This window comes from Gorilla gorilla, chromosome X, assembly GCF_029281585.2.
Source record: "Gorilla gorilla gorilla isolate KB3781 chromosome X, NHGRI_mGorGor1-v2.1_pri, whole genome shotgun sequence".
NCBI classification, from domain to species: Eukaryota; Metazoa; Chordata; class Mammalia; order Primates; family Hominidae; genus Gorilla; species Gorilla gorilla.
The window spans coordinates 83959789-83979498 of NC_073247.2; the positions used below are offsets into that span (position 1 = coordinate 83959789).

Below are 19710 nucleotides of genomic sequence, written 5' to 3' on the forward strand. Positions count from 1 at the left end.
GCCCAGGTTGGAGTGCAGTAGCGCGATCTCGGCTCACTGCAACCTCCACCTCCCAGGTTCAAGCGATTCTCCTGCCTCAGCCTCCTGAGTAGCTGGGATTACAGGCGCGTGTCACCACGCCCGGCTAATTTTTGTATTTTTAGTAGAGACAGGGTTTCATCATGTTGGTCAGGCTGATCTTGAACTCCTGACCTCGTGATCCGCCCGCCTCGGCCTCCCAAAGTGCTGGGATTACAGGCATGAGCCACTGCGCCCGGCCTGAATCCTGCCCTTTTCTTATCACACCTCACTGAAGCCATGCTAAAATATACCAATCTGGATCCAGAACCTAGAGAAGGGCAAACTTTTCTCCACTTCCAATTTATTTCCCAATCTGCCCCAGATATCCAGAAAATATTACAAAAATTAGAGGAAGGTCAGCCGGGCGTGGTGGCTCACGCCTGTAATCCCAGCACTTTTGGAGGCGGAGGCAGGCGGATCATGAGGTCAAGAGATCGAGACCACCCTGGCCAACATGGTGAAACCCCGTCTCTACTAAAAATACAAAAAAAAATTAGCTGGGCATGGTGGCAGGCGCCTGTAATCCCAGCTACTTGGGAGGCTGAAGCAGGAGAATCACTTGAACCTGGGAGGCAGAGGTTGCGGTGAGCTGAGATCACGCCATTGCACTCCAGCCTGGGCAAAAAGAGTGAAACTCTGTCTCAAAAAAAAAAAAAAAAAAAAAAAATTAGAGGAAGGTCCCCAAACATCTCAGCGGGACCTCCTAAATGCGGCCTTTGGAGACAGTTTTGCTCTTGTTGCCCAGGCTGGAGTGCAATGGCGTGGTCTTGGCTCACTGCAACTTCTGCCTCCCAGGTTCAAGCGATTCTCCTGCCTCAGCCTCCCGAGTAGCTGGGATTACAGGCATGCGCCACCCCACCCAGCTAATTTTGTATTTTTAGTAGAGACGGGGTTTCGCCATGTTGGTCAGGCTGGTCTCAAACTCCTGACCTCAGGTAATCCATCTGCCTTGGCCTCCCAAAGTGCTGGAAGGCCTTCCGTGTCTTTAACAACAGAGACAAGGAACAAAAAATTCAAAAAGACAAACATCTCTGGTTAAAATACCAGATGCTCACCTCTGCTGTCCAAAGGTCAGTTACACAAAAGCCTCCAGACAACCCCAAGGGAAACTCCGCCACCTCTCTGGAAGTGTCACCCTGAAGTGCCACATCAGGGTTCCAATGTGGCAACCCTGGACACTGGGCAAAGGCTTGTCCTAGCCCCTGGCCCCCTACCAAACCGTGCCCAACTTGTGGTCTTTGGGGACGCTGGAAAATGGACTGTGCCCAATGGATACACCCTCCCTGTTCAAGTGTGGCCCTGTGAGGCCCCCCGACCATCACAGGAGGAAATATCTTCACTGCTGGTACTGACAACGGAAGACTGAGGGTGCCTGGAATCCTTCACCCCCACATCCAGAGTGTCCATGGAACCCAGGGTAATTGGGACGGTATCCAGTAAGATTATTTCATTTCTCCTGGATACTGGGGCGAGCCTATCAGTATTAACTGAATATCAAGGCCCACTAGAATGTTCATAATTTTCTGTTGTTGGCATGAAGGACATACAAGAACTTCCATACAAAACACCGCCTCTATACTGCTCATTTCAGGGAGTCACCCTCACTCTCTCTTTCTTGGTCATTCCTCATTGTCCCACTCCTTTACTAGGAAGGGACATCCTACACAAACTAGGGGGAATCATTCATTCATCAGCCCTACATCAAAGCCACCCTTACTTATTATCATGTCAAGAAAAAAACCCCTCCTCAGACACTCCACATCAAATAGACTTAAAACCCAAATTCCTGGCTCACGCCTGTAATCCCAGCACTTTGGGAGGCCGAGGCAGGCGGATCACCTGAGTTTGGGAGCTTGAGACCAGCCTGACCAACATGGAGAAACCCTGTCTCTACTAAAAATGCAAAATTAACTGGGCGTGGTGGTGCATGCCTATAATCCCAGCTACTCGGAGGCTGAGGCAAGAGAATCGCTTGAATCCGGGAGGTGGAGGTTGCGGCAAGCCAAGATCACGCCATTGTACTCCAGCCTGGGCAACAAGAGCAAAACTCTGTCTCAAAACAAACAAACAAACAAAAAACACCCAAATTCCTCAGCCAGGTAAATCCTATAGTATGGAACACTGACTCCCCCATAATAGCTACCCACCATTGTCTAATTCAAATCTCACTAAAGGCTCCTAAGCGCTACACAGTGGTCCCACAATATCACCTCAACCCTAATGGATTACAGGGACTCAAGCCCATCATCTACTGACTTTTGGCTGCCAATATTTTAATCCCCACCCATTCTCCCCATAATACTCCTATTCTCCCAATCAAAAAACCAGATGGCTCCTATAGACTGGTTCAGGATTTGTGATAAATCAACTCCACTGTTGTTCCTGTTTATCCTATTGTTCCCAAACCCCTACACCCTCCTATTGCAAATTCCTCCCAACACTAGCCATTTCTCAGTATTGGACCTCAAAGATGCTTTTTTTACTATTCCTCTACATCCCTCCTCTCAAAACCTTTTTGCTTTCACTTAGACTGACCCTGACATAGGCTACTCCCAACAACTTACCTGGACTGTCCTCCCCCAAGGGTTTAGGGACAGCCCTCACTATTTCAGTCAGGCACTTCAATTAGACCTCTCCCAGCTACATCTACAACCTAGCATCTTGCTTCAGTACATGGATGATTTACTTCTTTGCAGCCCCTCTCTAGAACATTGTATTCAACACACCGCCAGGCTTTTACATTTTTTGTCTGAATGCAGGTACCAGGTGTCCAAAAAGAAGGCCCAATTAACCTCTCCAAAAGTCTCATACCTAGGATTAATCATAACTCCAAATACTTGAGAAATTCTGCCAGCATGAAAGCAAAGCATTCAACAAATCCCTTTTCCTAAAACAAAAAGGGACTTACTTTCTTTCCTCGGATTAGTGGGATATTTCTGATTATGGATAGCAAATTTTGCCATTATCACTAAACCCCTTTATGAACACACAAAAGGCAATCTTGACCAACCACTCACTCCCACTCCAGCCCTTTATCATGCTTTCTCTCACCAAAAACGTGCCTTATTACAGGCCCCTGCTCTAGGCCTTCCAAACCCCCTGAGATCCTTTCATCTATATTTACACAGTTCTCATAATCAGGCCCTTGGACTATTAGCCCAACCCATGGGAGACTCCCTCCAACTGGTAACATATTTTTCAAAACAACTAGACCCCATTTACAAAGGCTGGCCCCTTTGCTTAAAAATTTTGGTCACAGCCTCTCTAATTATCCCTGAGGCACAAAAACTCACATTCTACAAACCCCTTCAGGTATTTTCTTTTCACAGTCTGCAAAATATACTCAGCCATAAGGCGCTAAGCTCCATCTCATCCTCCCGCATGCAGGCCTTACATTCACCTCTCCTTCAACACTCTATCTCTCTTCATAGATGCTCCCCCCTTAATCCTGCCACTCTTTTGCCTTCAGGACCAATTTTAGACACTGACCAACACTCATGCTTGAATTTAATTGAAAGTTCTCTCACCATGTTCCACCCCCTTACTTCCACTCACATAAAGCAAGCCCCAGATTGGTTTATAGATGGCAGTGCATCAGAAAACCCTTCCCTCCAAGCAGGGTATGCCATCATTGAGGGATATCATGATGATACCCACCTAGAAGAGTTGTAGAGGCTGCCCCCTTGCCTTTGGGCATATCCTCCCAACAAGCAGATTTATTTGCCCTAATAAGAGCACTAACCCTAGCAAAAAGTACACAAGTTAACATATACACGGATTCTAAATATGCCTATAACACCATCCATTCCAATGCCCAAATTTGGAGCGAGTGGGGCTATGTCACGGCTAAGGGATTTCCTATCATTAATGGAAAACTCATCACTTACTAAAGGCAGCTTTACTTCCAGAAAAGGTTGCAGTTATCCATTGCAAAGGACATCAATCAGATAAAAACCACATTTCAATAGGAAACTGTGAGGCTGAGTATTGGGCAGAACAAGCCTCAACCAACCATCCAATCCCCCAATACCTATTACGCCTCATACAACATATCCCCTCCTTTTATCCAGAACACCAAATACAGCAACTAATCACAGCGGGGGCACAAGTCAAACCCCCATACTGGTTTGTACAAAACAAATTAGTCCCACCTGACCCTGAAGAAACTGCTCTTTTATGGGACATTCACAACCTCTTCCATACTAGCCATTCCCCTTGACAACATTTCTTAAGCTCCCATATACACATAACCCCAGATATAAAGGAACAGCTAAAGGCCATTTCCCATCAATATTCTACTTGCCAAAAGGCTTCACCCCATTCCAACACTAAATCCCTTTCTTTCCCAACCCATCAAGCCAGGGGACACCTTCCAGGACAGGACTGGCAAATTGATTTTACCCATATGCCCCCAGTTAAAAAGGTTTGGTTTCTTCCAGTTCTCGTCAATACCTTTTCAGGATGGGTCGAGGCTTTTCCCACAACCAACAAACGGGCTTCTACTGTCACCTCCAAATTAATAATGGAAATCATACCCAGGTTCAGGGTGCCTCTTTCTTTTCAATCCGACAATGGTCCTGAATTCATCTCTCAAATTACTCAACACTTGCACCAGCTCTACATATTACCTGGAAGCTATATATCCTCTATTGACCTCAATCTTCAGGAAAGGTTGGAAAAATGAATGGCATTCTAAAAACCACCCTCACCAGGTACTCACTCCAAACTCTTAAAGACTGGGTTACACTTTTGCCTTTGGCCCTTCTAAAAATTTGGGCATTCCCACATAAACCCTTAATGCTCAGCCCCTTTGAACTCATGTATGGGAAACCACTGGCCCCTTTTGTTCCACCTCAGGGTCAAACGCCACCTCTACCAACTCCCCTTGTTTCCCCTCTTCTGTATATTATCCGCCATTTCATTTGGGAATATGCTGACAAATACCTGCCACAACCCATCACTGACTCCTCTAATCCCTTCCTATAGCCAGAAGACTGGGTTCTCATAAAAGATCCCAGTCCTACCCCCAATTCCCCCCTCACACCTAAATGGAAGGTGTAAAAAGTAAAGTAGAGGTTCCTCTTCAAAGACTTTCCTCCCCACCTAATTAGGAATAAATAGTAACTTCTCTTAGAAGCAAAATTTATTCAAAGACCTGTGCTAACATTCTTAAAAATCGGCCAGCCGTAATAAAGAAATCAATGTACTTTATGTTCTTAGCTCCCACAATTTAGCCTAAATATTTGCCCTGGCATGCTTATACTAGTCCAAGCAAGCATTAGGTCATAGCCTGTTCCTCTTCCTTATTTGAAGGTGTTTTTACCTTTCTCAGCATTACACAAGTTACTTCCTCCTTCCTTTGTTCTCCTCTGTCTTTGCCTCTTTTAAAAAGTTCTAAGTTGCTAGCCAATCGGGACAAATACAGAATGTGAGGTCCCGTTCCAGCCAATGGAAACTGGACACAGCAGTAGGGTGGAAGCATCAGTTTATAAATGACCCTGTCTCCTTTGTTCGGTGTACTCTCATGGCAAAACTGCTGGCGAGGGTGCTCTTTCTGCAGAAAGTAAAAATGGCCTTGCTGAGGAAATTAAATTTATGTTCAAGTGCTATTTCTTTATGGCACCAGGGAACAAGCATTTCTAACAAAGGGACCTTACCAAATCATTCTTACCACACCCACAGCAGCAAAACTCCAGGGACTCCCCAACTGGTTTCATTATACTTCTCTCAAGAAAACAGACTTCCCTTTGCTACATACCCAAACAACCAAATCCAAAACCCCTTCAGCCTTCTCTTGTGTCTCCACAGGACCCACTTCCCTTTGCCTCACCCAAATCTTGGAAGAAAAGGAAGAGAAATTCACCTAAACCACTTATGTCTCTTTCTCTCCCAAACTTTCATTGCTTCCTAATCAACCTTGTTACAGTCCTTCAGCGGTACCCTTACGAAACTCCCATTATATATCCTGATCAGCTCTTTACTGTTCTATGGGACCTATGGCTTCAAGGAACTTTCCAGGACTTTACTCTTACCCAAATAACTTTTTTCGCTTTTTGCTTGTTTTTTTTTCAATACAAATACCCTAAGTACATCAACCTCACCAATACAACCACTTCTCACTGCTCTCAAGCTCGAACTATAAACCTTACACAATCCCTCTTGCTGCGAACTAACTCTTCCTTTGCTCCTGAATGCTGGATGTGCTTATCACTGTCTTCCTCAGCCTACACAGCCCTTCCTGCATCCCTTCATGACCTTTTAGCAGGGAGCATAACCCTAATTTATACACTCCAAAAGGGAGCTTCCTTTCTTGAAAGAGCTGACACCCTGGTGGCAATTATCCTACTTCCAGGGCCAGTCAGGCTAACAAATTATTTCAAACCTATTACAACTCCCTGCAACACCTCAAGCCCCAAGACTCTCCCATTAAAGGGCCTATAACTAAACACACCCCCCTTTTACAAGCTTCACTTTGCTTTTCAGCCTCTGAAGGAAATCTCCCTGTAGGATCCTTAACACCTAACCAACGCAACCGTACTATCATTATTAAACACCCCTCTGACCATCAAACTAACCGAGTTAACTACCCAGTATCACCTGAAGCAAATGGAGCATTTCCGCAACTGGCTCGTTTGACAGCCTCTCTCTCAGCCAATGCCTATGGCCTAACTTGTGCTGTGCCTGGTGCCCACCTTTTTCCATGGCTCAATATCAATGGTGCAACATCCTATTGCATTAAATGTGTAAAAAGTAACTCTTCCTATATTTCTACTATAGTAGGTGTCTCCCTGGCCTCCTCCTTGTCCATTTGGAGTAAAGAACCACAGGAAAGAAAAAACACCCCATGTTTAGTTCACCTACTCTCTTTCCATATCTCTGCCTGTATACATGACAAAGGCCTGTTCTTTTTGTGTGGCACCAACACACACCTTTGTCTCCCTACCAACTGGACTGGAACCTGTACCCTAGTTTATCTATTTCCCTCCATTGGACTTGTTCCTCCTGATCGACCTTTGCCCATCCCACCCATCCAATATGTTAGAAAAGGAAGGGCCATCCACGTCATTCCCTTAATAGCCACCTGGGGTATAACCTCTGGACTTGGATTGAGAGCAAGCAGATTAGCCACTTCCATAACATACTTTAAGGCTGTTTCAACAGAACTACAGAACTCGTTAGAAGACACAGCCCCAAGCCTTATAAAAGTCCAAGACCTTGGCCAGGCACAGTGGCTCACGCCTGTAATCCCAGCACTTTGGGAGGCCGAGGCAGGTGGATCACGAGGTCAGGAGATAGAGACCATCCTGGCTAACACGGTGAAATCCCATCTCTACTAAAAATACAAAAAATTGGCTGGGCGTGGTGGTGGGTGCCTGTAGTCCCAGCTACTTGGGAGGCTGAGGCAGGAGAATGGCATGAACCCGGGAGGAGGAGCTTGCAGTGAGCCGAGATTGCGCCACTGCATTCCGCTCTGGGAGACAGAGCAAGACTCCGACTCAAAAAAAATAAAAAATAAAAAAATAAAGAATAAAGGATTGATCAGGCTATTTGAAGAGCAACCTCATCATATCCCACAATTCCAAACTCCTCCCCAACCAGAGACATGCCAGCCCCAAGATAACCCCCCTCTGGCCAGGAAGATGGCAGCCTTGAGATAACCCGCCTTGGCCGGAAAGATGTCTGCCCCAAGATAACCTCCTCTCCTCCCAGAGACATTCCAACCCCGCCATAAAACCTCTCCCTCACACAGAAACATTCCAAGCTTGTGATAAGCCCCCTCACCCTAAAACCAATATATACTCTTAGTCTGTAAGAGAAAGCACTCCTGACCAAAAATCGGCCAGAAGCCCCTCTCAGGTTTTATCTGAAGTAAACCTGCCTTTAACTGTTGAGCTGCATTTTGTTTCTTTCCTCTTTTAACTCTTACAAGTATTGGCAAGGATGTGGAGAAAAGGGAACGCTTGTATACTGTTGGTACTATTATAAATTAGCATGGACATTCTGGGCTGGGCATGGTGCTTCACGCCTGTAATCCCAGCACTTTGGGAGGCCTAGGGTGGGCAGATCACTTGAGCTCAGGAGTTTGAAACCAGCCTGGGCAACATGGCAAAACCCCATCTCTACCAAAAATACAAAAAATTAGCCAGGCATGGTGGTGTGCACCTGTGATCCCAGCTACTTGGGGGGCTGAGGTGGGAGGACTGCTTGAGCTCAGGAGCCCCAAGCTTCAGTGAGCCGAGATCATGCCACTGCACTCCAGCCTGGGTGACAGAGGGAGACCCTGTCTCTAAATAAATAAATACATACATAAGTATGGCCATTCTGGAAAACAGTGCAGAGGTTCCTCAAAAAACTAAAAATAAAGTTACCATATGATCCAGCAATCTCACTTCTGGGTACTTCCAAAGGACCTGAAATCAGTATATTGAAGAGATACCTGCACTCCCGTGTTCACTGCAGCATTATTCATAGTAGCCAAGAAAAGAAAACAACCAAAGTCGCCATCAACAGGATGAATGGATTTTTAAAATGTGGTATATACACACAATGAAAAATTATTCAGCCGTTAAAAGGCAGGAAATTCTGATTTGCAACATGAATGAACCTAGAAGACATTTTGCTAGGTGAAATAAACCAGGCACGGAGAGACAAATACTCCATGATCTCGCTTATACATGGAATCTAGAAAAGAAGTAGAGAGTAGAACAGTAGTTACCAGAGGCTGGGGGGATAGGGGTAGATGGGGAAAGGAGAAATGTTAGTCAATGGTACAAAGTTTCAGTTAAACAGGAGGAATAGGTTCTAGTGATCTACTGCACATCATGGTGACTATTATTAATAATAATGAATCATATATTTCAAAATAGCTAAAAGAATGAACTTTTTTTTTTTTTTGAGACAGGGTCTCCCTCTATCACCCAGCCTGGAGTGCAGTGTGCCATGATCTCAGGTTACTGCAGCCTCCGCCTCCCGGGTTCATAGGATTCTCCTGCCTCCGCCTCCCGAGTAGCTGGGACTACAGATGCGTACCACCACACCCAACTAATTTTTGTATTTTTAGTAGAGACAGAGTTTCGCCATGTTGGCCAGGCTGAAGAATGGATTTTAAATTTTTTCACCACAAAGAAATGATAAGTATTTGAGGTGATGGATATGTTAATTAGCCTGATTTGATCATTCCACAATGTATACGTGCATTGAAACATCACATTGTACCCCACAAATATATACAATTATTGTTGGTTAAAAATAAAACTGGTCAAGTGCAATGGCTCATGCCTGTAATCCCAGCACATTTGGAAGCCAAGGCAGAAAGATCGTTTGAGTCCAGGAGTTCAAGATTACGGTGAACTATGATGGCGCCACTGCACTCCAGCCTAGATGACAGAGCGAGACCCTGTCTCTAAAAAAATAGAAATAAAACTGTACTCCATAAACATGTATAATTATGTGTCAATTATAAATAAACCCAAAAACTTTAAAAATAAAATAATGCCAAAGTAAAGGGTTTACTAAAAAAATGTGAAAGTTCTCAGCACAGAGATGAGATTTAAAGCCAAGAACCTGGATAAGATCACCCAAGGAAGGAGTATTAAAAAAAAAAAAAAAAAAAAAAAAAAAGACAGCTGGGCATGGTGGCTCATGCCTGTAATCCCAGCACTTTGGGAGGCCAAGGCAGGTGGATCACTTGGGCTCAGGAGTTCGAGACCAGCCTGGGCAACATAGCCAGACCCTGCCTCAAAAAAAAAAAAAAAAAGACATGGCATTCCAACATTAAGATCATCTATAGAAGAATTCCAGCTAATGAATACACAAAGAACGGTGAAACTAGAAAATCACGACTTTGCAGCCAGGCTTGGTGGCTCACACCTGTAATCCCAGCACTTGGGGAGGCCGAGGCGGGCGGATCACCTGAAGTCAAGAGTTGGAGACCAGCCTGGCTAACATGACGAAACCCCGTTTCTACTAAAAACACAAAAAATTAGCCGGGTGTGGTGGCACCCACCTGTAATCCCAGCTACTCGGGAGGCTGAGGCAGGAGAATCACTTGAACCCGGGAGGTGGAGGTTGCAGTGAGCTGAGATTGCGTCACTGTACTCCAGCTTGGGCAACAAGAGCGAAACTCCGTCTCAGAAAAGAAAATCACCACTTTGTAATCTCTAATAACTGATTTGACACTTTGGGAGACTGAGGCAGGTGGATCACTTGAGACTAGGAGTTCAAGACCAGCCTGGGCAACATAGGGAGACCCCATCTCTTTAAAAAAAAACTGATTTGAGCAATAATTATCAATGGATGAAAGGCTGATGGGTTGATGGGGAACTGGATATTCACAGAATACTAAGCTATCCTGAACGTATTACTTCCTCATCATAAGGGGGAAATGCAACTTTGCAAAGGAGGAATCAGATTGTAATCACTGAACCCATTGATCAACCTTAGCATTATTGAAAGTAGGAAAGTCAGACGTTATATACTTCCTGATATGACACAATATAGGTACACAGCCTTCCCTATAAAGTATTCATGCCAAAAATATTGAAGCTTAATCTTATCAAGCCTTTAGTTTAAATTATAGGAGACAGAACAAACTAATGACACTACAAGGAAGACATCACACTAATTCAAATCATTATCATAGAAATAAAAGTGGAGGGGAGGGGAGAACTGTTCTAGATTAGAAGTTCAAGAAACATAAAACCCAAATGAAGTTGTAGACCTTCTTTGGATCCTGATAAACCATTCAAAAATTTGAGGCTGGGTGTGGTGGCTCACGCCTGTAATCACAGCACTTTGGGAGGCCGAGGCAGGCGAATCACTGGTCAGGAGTTCAGGACCAGCCTGGCCAACATGGTGAAACCCTGTCTCTACTAAAAATACAAAAAATTAGCTGGGCATGGTGGCGGGTACCTGTAATCCCAGCTACTCGGGAGGCTGAGGCAGGAGAATCACTTGAACCCAGGAGGCGAAGTTTACAGTGAGCCGAGATTGCGCCACCACACTCCAGCCCGGGTGACACTGCAAGACTCCGTCTCAAAAAAAAAAAAAAAAAAAATTTGAATATGGACTATGTATTAGATAATATCAATGAATTCATTTATTTTGTTAGGTGTGATATGGCATGGTGGTTTTGTAAGAATATGGTTTTTTTTTTGACCGGGCAAGGGGGCTCATGCCTGTAATCCCAGCACTTTGGGAGGCTGAGGCAGGTGAATCACCTGAGGCCAGGAGTTTGAGGCCAGCCTGGCCAACATGGTGAAACCCCATACTAAAAATACAAAAATTAGCCGGGCGTGGTAGCAGGTGCCTGTAATCCCAGCTACTTGGGAGGCTGAGGCAGAGAATCACTTGAACCTGGGAGGCGGAGGTTGCAGTGAGCTGAGATTGCGCCACTGCACTCCAGCCTGGGCAACAGAGCAAGACTCCGTCTCAAAAAAAAAAAAGAATATGTTCTTTTTAAGGAATATATACTTAAGTATTTCAGCGTGAAATGTCATATCTGGGGATTTAAATTATCTTAGAAGATATGAGGAGGAATATCAACAGAATCTGAAGCAGCAGTCAGTGAAGTAAGAAGAAAATCCGGAGAGCAAGGGCTCCTTGGAAGACTAATGAATCATGTGTTTCATGGAGAAGTGATTAACTTCGTCAAGTACTACTGGTCGAGGTAGATGAAGATTGAGAATTGACTGTTGGATTTAGTTATATGAATGTCATTGGTGACTTTGATAAAAGCAGTTTGTGTAAAGTGATGGGGTGAAAACCTGATTGGGACGAGTTCAACAGAAGTTAGGAGGAAAGAAATAGGAAATGACAAGTGTAGACAATGATATGACACCTGGAATTTTGCTGTAAAGGAGAGAGAAGAAATGGAGCAATAACTGGAAAGGAAAATAGGATCAAGAGAGGATTTTTTTTTAACAATGAAAGAATTGGTGGGCTGAAGTCCTTATACCAGTGAGTGACAAGGGATGAGATCTTTTGCACAAATTGAGGGGTTGTGCTAGAAGCATGGAGAGTTCATCCATACTAACAGGACAGAAGGCAAAGAACACAGAGGGAATAATGCTGGGAAGTAGGTTGATATGGAAGAAGCTTCTGGAAACTGTCTTCTGATTGCTTCTATCAACCCAGTGAAATTGGAAGCAAGAAAGATGAGGGTGAGATGTTGAGGGTCTGAAAAGCAAGAAGGTATGAAACAGGCATCTAGTACAATGGATGAGTGAATACATTAGAGAAATGTACTATGATTGCCAGGCAGCATGAAGGGCCTGCTTGACATTGATATTGATGGATTTCAAGTAAGACCAGTCACATGATTGTTTCTTCAACCATGTTCACCTGCGAGGGCCAGAGTTGGATTTAGCAAAATGTATTAGTTTCCTATTGCTGCCGTTACAAATCATCACAAATGTTAAAACAACACAAAGTATTATCTTTTATCTTACAGGTTATATCTGGCAGGTTATATAGGTTAGAAGTCTGACACAGGTCTCACTGGGCTAAAATTAAGGTTGCAGCAAGGCTGTGTTCCTTTCTGGAGGCTCTAGGGGGAGAATGTGCTTCTTGCTTTTCCACCTTCCAGAGGCCATACACATTCCTTGGCTCATAGCCCCTTCCCCCATCTACCGAGCCAGGCAGGACAGGTTGAATCCTTCTCACACTCAGTCACTATGACCTCCTCTTCTGCCTCCCTCTTCCACTTTTTTTTTTTTTTTTTTTTTTGGAGATGGAGTTTCACTTTTGTAGCCTAGGCTGGAGTGCAACGGTGCGATCTCAGCTCACTGCAACCTCCACCTTCTGGGTTCAAGCAATTCTCCTGCCTCAGCCTCCTGGGTAGCTGGGATTACAGGCGTGTACCACCACGTCCGGCTTATTTTTCTATTTTTGTAGAAACAGGGTTTCATCACGTTGGCCAGGCTGGTCTCGAACTCCTGACCTCAGGTGATCCACCCACCTTGGCCTCCCCAAGTGCTGGGATTACAGGCATGAGCCACCACACCCAGCCCCTCTTCCACTTTTAAGCACCCTGTGATTACACTGGCCTCACCCAGATATTCCAATTTCCCTATTTTAGGGTCAGCTGGTTAGCAACCTTAATTCCTCTCTACCATATGAGGGTAACATATTCACAGGGTTCAGAAATGAGTATGTAGATATCCTCGGGAGGCCATTACTCTGCTTACCATACGAAGGTTATGGTCTTGCCAAGCCAGTATAATGAAGTGTGAAAGAGAAAAAAAATAAGTTAAAGTTGTATACAAGGAAGCCTCCACAATTATTGACTCTGAACTTCAAACTATGTAAGGAGAGAAGTGAGAACCTGAGGGGTGTGCAACAGTGAAAAGATGGAATCAATGAACTATAGGTCCCAACAATATCAAACATTTGTTGGAATTGGTATTCTAGAGGGAGTAAGGTAGAAGATGGAGAGTAGAATGCTTGAACGGTGGTGTAATAATGTAAGTGTAATAAAAAGTCTGATTCTGCTGGGCATGGTGGCTCACACCTGTAATCCCAGTGCTTTGGCAGCCTGAGTTGGGAGGATCACTTGAGTCTAGGAGTTCAAGACCAGCCTGGGCAACACAGTGAGACTTCATCTCTACAAAAATCTTTTTTTTTTTTTTTTTTCTGAGACGGAGTTTTGCTCTGTTGCCCAGGCTGGAGTGCAGTGGCGCCATCTCAGCTCGCTGCAACCTCCGCCTCCCGGGTTGAAGCAATTCTGCCTCAGCCTCCCAAGTAGCTGGGATTACAGGTGCCCACCACCATATCCGACTAATTTTTGTATTTTTAGTAGAGACGGGGCTTCACCATGTTGTCCAGACTGGTCTTGAACTCCTGACCTCGTGATGCACCTGCCTCGCCCTCCCAAAGTGCTGGGATTACAGGCATGAGCCACTGCACCCAGCCTACAAAAATCTTTTAAAAGTTAGCCGGACTTCGTGGCACACACCTCTGGTATATGTTTATATGTACAGTAAGTCCTCAGTTAACGTGGTCAGTAGGTTCTTGGCAACTGCAACTTTAAGCAAAATGACACACAGCAGGCCCTTGAATGACACTGGTTCATTCAATATCATTTTGCTGCAACACTGATGAGAAAAAAATTGGTTTTGCTACGTCATTTCACTTAAAGTCAGTTTCCAAGAACCTGTGGACAATGTTAAGTGAGGACTTACTGTATACACACGCACACACATCTTTGCTCACTCATGTAAGTGTATCTGTAGAAGAAAATACTACAAGTCTTAGCTTCAAAAGTAAAACTATGTATCTTAACTTTTGAATTGACTCATATAGCTCATCACACACCAGCCTGAGAGAATATAAATAAATGCTTACTCACACTATTGACTTTATTAAAATCTGGCATGGTTTTCTTGAATGGCAATTTTAAATACACATTCCCTAAGACCCAGCAATCCGAATTCCAAAGTGTACACTCAGTTACAAAGTGCACAAAAATTCACACAAAGGCTGCCTATTACAACAAAAGTATAATGGCAAACAATTGGAAAAATCTAAATGAAAGGCCTGGCATGGTGGCCCATGTCTGTAATCTCAACACTTTGGGAGACCGAGGCAGGAGGATTGCTTGAACTCAGGAGTTTGAGACCAGCCTGGGCAACATGGCGAGACCCTGTCTCTACTAAAAACACAAAAAAATACTTTGAGAGGCCGAGGCGGGCGGATCACGAGGTCAGGAGATTGAGACCATCCCGGCTAACACGGTGAAACCCCGTCTCTACCAAAAATACAAAAAATTAGCCGGGTGTGTTGGCGGGCGCCTGTAGTCCCAGCTACTCGGGAGGCTGAGGCAGGAGAATGGCGTGAACCCGGAAGGCGGAGCTTGCAGTGAGCCCAGACCGCGCCACTGCACTCCAGCCTGGGTGACAGAGGGAGACTGTATCAAAAAAAGAAAAAAAAAAAAAAATAGCTGGGTGTGGTGGCGTGCGCCTGTGGTCCCAGCTACTCCGGAAACTGAGGTGGGAGGATCGCATGAGCCCCGGGGGATGGAAGTTGCAGTGAGCTGAGTTAGAGATCGCGCCACTGCACTCCAGCCTGGGTGACAGAGCCAGACCCCGTCTCTAAAAATATATATAAAACAACAATAGTAAAATAATAAATTGGCTGGGCATGGTGGCACCCACCTTAAGTCCCAGCTACTAGGGAGGCTGGGGCAGGAGGACTGCTTGAGCCCAGGAGTTCGAGGCTGCAGTGAACTATGATCAGGCCACTGAATTCCAGTCTGGGCGACACAGCAAGACCCTGTCTCAAAAAAAATTAAAGCATTAAAATTCACAGAGACAGAATAATGGTCGCTAGGGGCTGAAGGGAGGGGGAAATGGGGAGTTTGTTTAATGGGAGTAGTTTCAGTTTTACCACATGAGAAAAGTTCTGGAGATGACGGACGGTTGCACAACAATATGAATGTAGTCAACACTACTGAACTGTACATTTAAAAATGGTTAGGATGATAAACTTTATTTTTCATAAAACCCAGTTTCTGCACAAAAAGATAAAATTTATGTTATGTGTACTTTACCACAATTTAAGAAAAAATTTAAATTCTCATCCCAACATTACCACGCCCCCCACCCTTAGCCAACTGGTGAATGTTTACTCATTTTTCAACGCCTAGCTCAAATGTCTCCTCTTGCCACGCCATCCCTTAGCTGACCACCCTTGTAGTTGGCCATTCCCTCTTTTATGCCAACACTGTGCCCTGCACGTACATTATACCTCTTACAGCACTTATCAAACCTAGTAATTATTGCTTTACAGATCCGTTTCCACTACGAGATTACAAACAATTTGGGGGCGGGGACCTTGTTTTACTCATCTCTGTATCCCCTAGACTTAGGGCTTGATAAGCCGAAAAGAATCAAGAAGGGCTTGATTAATTAAGGCTCTGGCTTTTAAGGAGCCCATACTGGAGGGTCATTTGCCCAAAAGAAGAGGCATCGGGTCTCCTCAGGTTTTAGAAATCTGGTCAAACATCCAGAGCTGACTCCCACACCCTACTGCGAGAAGAGCGCGAGCGCGCGTCTCAAAAGGCTCCGCCTCAACAGTTCGGGTCCCCAGGAGGATCCGGGGGCCACCCCACCTCCACCCTGGGCCAGGTCGGTTAGCTAGACCCGCCCAGCGGTCCAGACATACCTTAGGTAATGAGCAGCCTGCTCTGGGCTCAAGGCCTCGGCTTCCGGAAACCTTCGGGATGCCTCCATGACCCTCGGATTGGGTTCCAGTTACCCCGGCGGGAGTTGGGAGTTTGGAGTTTGGAGCTTGGAGCTTGGAGCTTGGAGCTTGGAGCTTGAATTTCGCTCACTCCCGCCCCGCGCATGCTCTGTGCGCCTGTGGAGTGGGACACAGCCAACCGTCGGCCTCGCGGCCGGCCAATCCGCGACCACGCGCTGCGACGCCTCCGCCTGAGCCCCGCCCATGACGGTGGGCGCCTGCACCTACGCGCGCCGGGAAGTAGGAGGTGATCTCTGCCTTCGAGACACGGAGTGTGCTGCGTCAGTCTGTGATCCCTCGCGTTTCAATCCAATTCAAACCATGCTGCAGCCAATTCGTTCGCGCGTGCGTGTGCCATCATTGTGAGTGGAGGAGACTGCCCGATATGATCCCAGTCATTGCGGCGACCCCTGGAGATCTCCAACGCCTGCGTCCCCCAACCATACCCTGCCCCGCATCCACAGATATCTTCCCTTCCTTGATCGCCAGTACCTGGCACTGACCGTGCTTTGAATTCAAACACCCTGGGAGGCATAGTCCCTGTGATTTAAACTAACATTGAAGAAGCGACCAGACGCGGTGGTTCACGCCTGTAATCCCAGCACTTTGGGAGACCGGGGCGGGCGGATCACGTGAGGTCAGGAGTTCGAGACCAACCTGGCTAAAATGGTGACACCCCCGTCTCTACTAAAAATACAAAAAATTAGCCGGGCGTGGTGGCGGGTGCCCGCAGTCCCAGCTACTCGGGTGGCTGAGGCACGAGAATCGCTTGGACCCAGGAGGTGGAGGTTGCAGTGAACCGGGATTGCACCACTGCACTCCAGCCTGGGTGGCAAAGCGAGACTCCATCTCAAAAAAAAAAAGGCTGGGTGCAGTGCCTCACACCTGTTATCCTAGCCTTTTGGGAGGCTAAGGTGGGAGGATCACTTGCACTTACGAGTTCGAGAGCAGCCTGGGCAACATGGTGAGACTCCCGTCTCTTTAAAAAAAATTTTTTTTCTTCTCCACAGGGCGTTATGCTGTATTTATTTTCTTAAAAAGAGAGAGAGAAAGAGAGAAGGGTCTTCAAGAATCTCAAACCCGGGAGGTGGAGGCTGCAGTGAGCCAAGATCATGCCACTGCACTCCAGCCTGGGTGACAGAGCAAGACTCCATCTCAAAAAAAAAAAAAAAATTGAAGTTCTTATTTAAGAAATAAGTAACTAGGTTCACATACTTGGTATAATAAAAGGAAGACAAAAATAATTTTAAAAAAAAGAAGTAGTACCGTGGTCATCATTTCTTCAGAAGCACCAACTAAGATACAGTCATTTTCAAATGCAGAGCCTAAAAAGAAGGCAGAGCCTAGAGCTTAAGGAAATGTGATTGAGTTTAAGTGGCTTGCTTGGGTGACACTAAATAGGAGGTTGTGGGCCAACAAAAATTGTCCTTGTTCGTATACTGTTAAGAACACAGACATGACTCCTCAAGACACTAATTTAGCATTCAGTATTGGAAAACTCACCTATTGGCCCAGTCATACATCATATGTCCAGAGAATTTTAAGCTTTTCATAAAATTTATAGACCGTTATGAGTTAAAAGGAATGTTGGAGGCCGGGTTCAGTGGCTCACTGAACCTGTAATCCCAGCACTTTGGGAGGCCGAGGCGGGCGGATCACCTGAGGTCAGGAGTTCAAGACCAGCCTGGCCAAATGGTGAAACCCCCGTCTCTACAAAAATTAGCTGGGCATGATGGCGGGTGCCTGTAATCCCAGCTTCTCGGGAGGCTGGGGCGGAAGAATCGCTTGAACCCAGGAGGCAGACGTTGCAGTGAGCTGAGATCGTGCCATTGCACTCCAGCCTGGGCGACAGAGCAAGACTCCATCTCAAAAAAAAGAAAAGGGTGGGGGGGAGGTGGGGGATCTTGGAGAACATGGGCTATTTTCCTGGTTTGTATGACTTTAAGGCCTTTGTTAAGAGGCCTTTTAGTATACTATTATCCACATTTTTCAGATGTGGAAACAGGCTCAGAGAGATAAAGTGACTTCATCTAAGCTTCCTGAGCTAGGAAGCAGCAGAGCCAGAATTCAATACTAGGTCCATATGGACACAAATCTGTGCTGATTCGCTGTGTCACACTGGAAAGAAGAGGGCAGTGGCGGGGAATGAGGTTGATGAGGCAGTTGAAGGCCAGGTTATGAAGGAACTTGTTTACTCTGCTAAAGTGTTTGAATCACATCTTTTCCTGGAGGCAAGCTTGGATTGGGCTGTGCTATGGTCTGAATGTCCTTCAAAATTCATGTGTTGAAACTTAATCCCCACTATGGTGGCATTGAGAGGCGGGGCCTTTTAGGAAGTAATGTCATGAGGGATCCTACTTCATGAATAAATTAGTGCCTTATGAAAGGGCTGGAGGGAGCTAGTTTAGGCCCTTTTTGCTCTTCTGCTTTCCTACCATGTAAGGACACACTATTCCTTCCCCTCCAGAGGATGCAGCAACAAGGCACCATCTTGGAAGCAGAGAGCAGCCCTCACCAGATACCAATCCTGCTGGCACCTTCATCTTGGACTCTTCAGCCTCCAGAACCATAATAAATACATTTCTATTGTTTATAAATTATGAGTTTGATGGCCAGGTGAGGAGGCTCACGCCTGTAATCCCGCCCTTTGGGAGGCTGAGGCAGGCGGATCATCTGAGGTCGGGAGTTCGAGACCAGCCTGACGGAGAAACCCTGTCTCTACTAAAAATACAAAATTAGCCGGGCATGGTGGCACATGCCTGTAATCCCAGCTACTTGGGAGGCTGAGGCAGGAGAATCACTTGAACCTGGGAGGCGGAGGTTGTGGTGAGCCAAGATCACGCCATTGGCACTCCAGCCTGGGCAACAAGAGCGAAACTCCGTCTCAAAAAAAAAAAATATGAGTTTGAGTCTATGGCATTTTATTATAGCAGCACAAAGGAGCTAAGGATGAGTTGAGTGTCCAGGTGCCCTGGATACCCAAAGGATGAGTAGGATGAGAAGAGCAGAATAGGGGAGAAGATGTAGGAGAGAATTCTGCAGAAAGGAAAAGAGAGATGAGAGCACAAAAATCTTCATCTTGAGTCTGGGGAAGGCCATGTCTGGTTGTGCTTTGGCTCAGGGTCCACCATCATCACTCATATCCTGGGAATTGTTGAGAACTGAAGATGAAGCAAAGCAGGCCCCTGGTGGTTGTTGTAGGCATGCCCCATTGTGGGCTGTGAAGAAAAGCTAAAGAGAACTCCCTCAGGAACCCCGGCTACCTCCTCTCTGCTTCCCAGCTGGCAGTGATGCCCAAAGGCCCTGATCACCGGGAAGGAAGGACCAACACTCGGCTTGCCTGCCCTTTGGCTATTGGATTTTCTAAGCCCCATTTTCACACAGCTGTAGGGCTCCTCCTTTAAACTCCCC

At 45.9% G+C, this 19710-nt stretch overlaps 2 protein-coding genes across 3 annotated transcripts in view; one reads left to right on the forward strand and one right to left on the reverse strand.

Annotated features, from left to right (window-relative positions):
- The window catches only part of ERCC6L (ERCC excision repair 6 like, spindle assembly checkpoint helicase), a 34295-nt gene extending 17855 nt beyond the window's left edge, over positions 1-16440 (reverse strand). Inside the window, exon 1 of one of the 2 annotated variants that reach the window (XM_004064374.3) lies at positions 16222-16440. In XM_004064374.3, the coding sequence (XP_004064422.2) occupies positions 16222-16289 (68 nt within the window). In that variant the 5' untranslated portion in view covers positions 16290-16440. Of the gene's footprint in view, positions 1-15212; positions 15327-16221 lie in introns of those variants that run through there. The other variant, XM_055376178.2, reaches the window with a different exon arrangement.
- PIN4 (peptidylprolyl cis/trans isomerase, NIMA-interacting 4) overlaps positions 1-19710 on the forward strand; it is an 83763-nt gene that overhangs the window by 40241 nt on the left and 23812 nt on the right. The gene's annotated exons all lie outside the window — the stretch shown is intronic.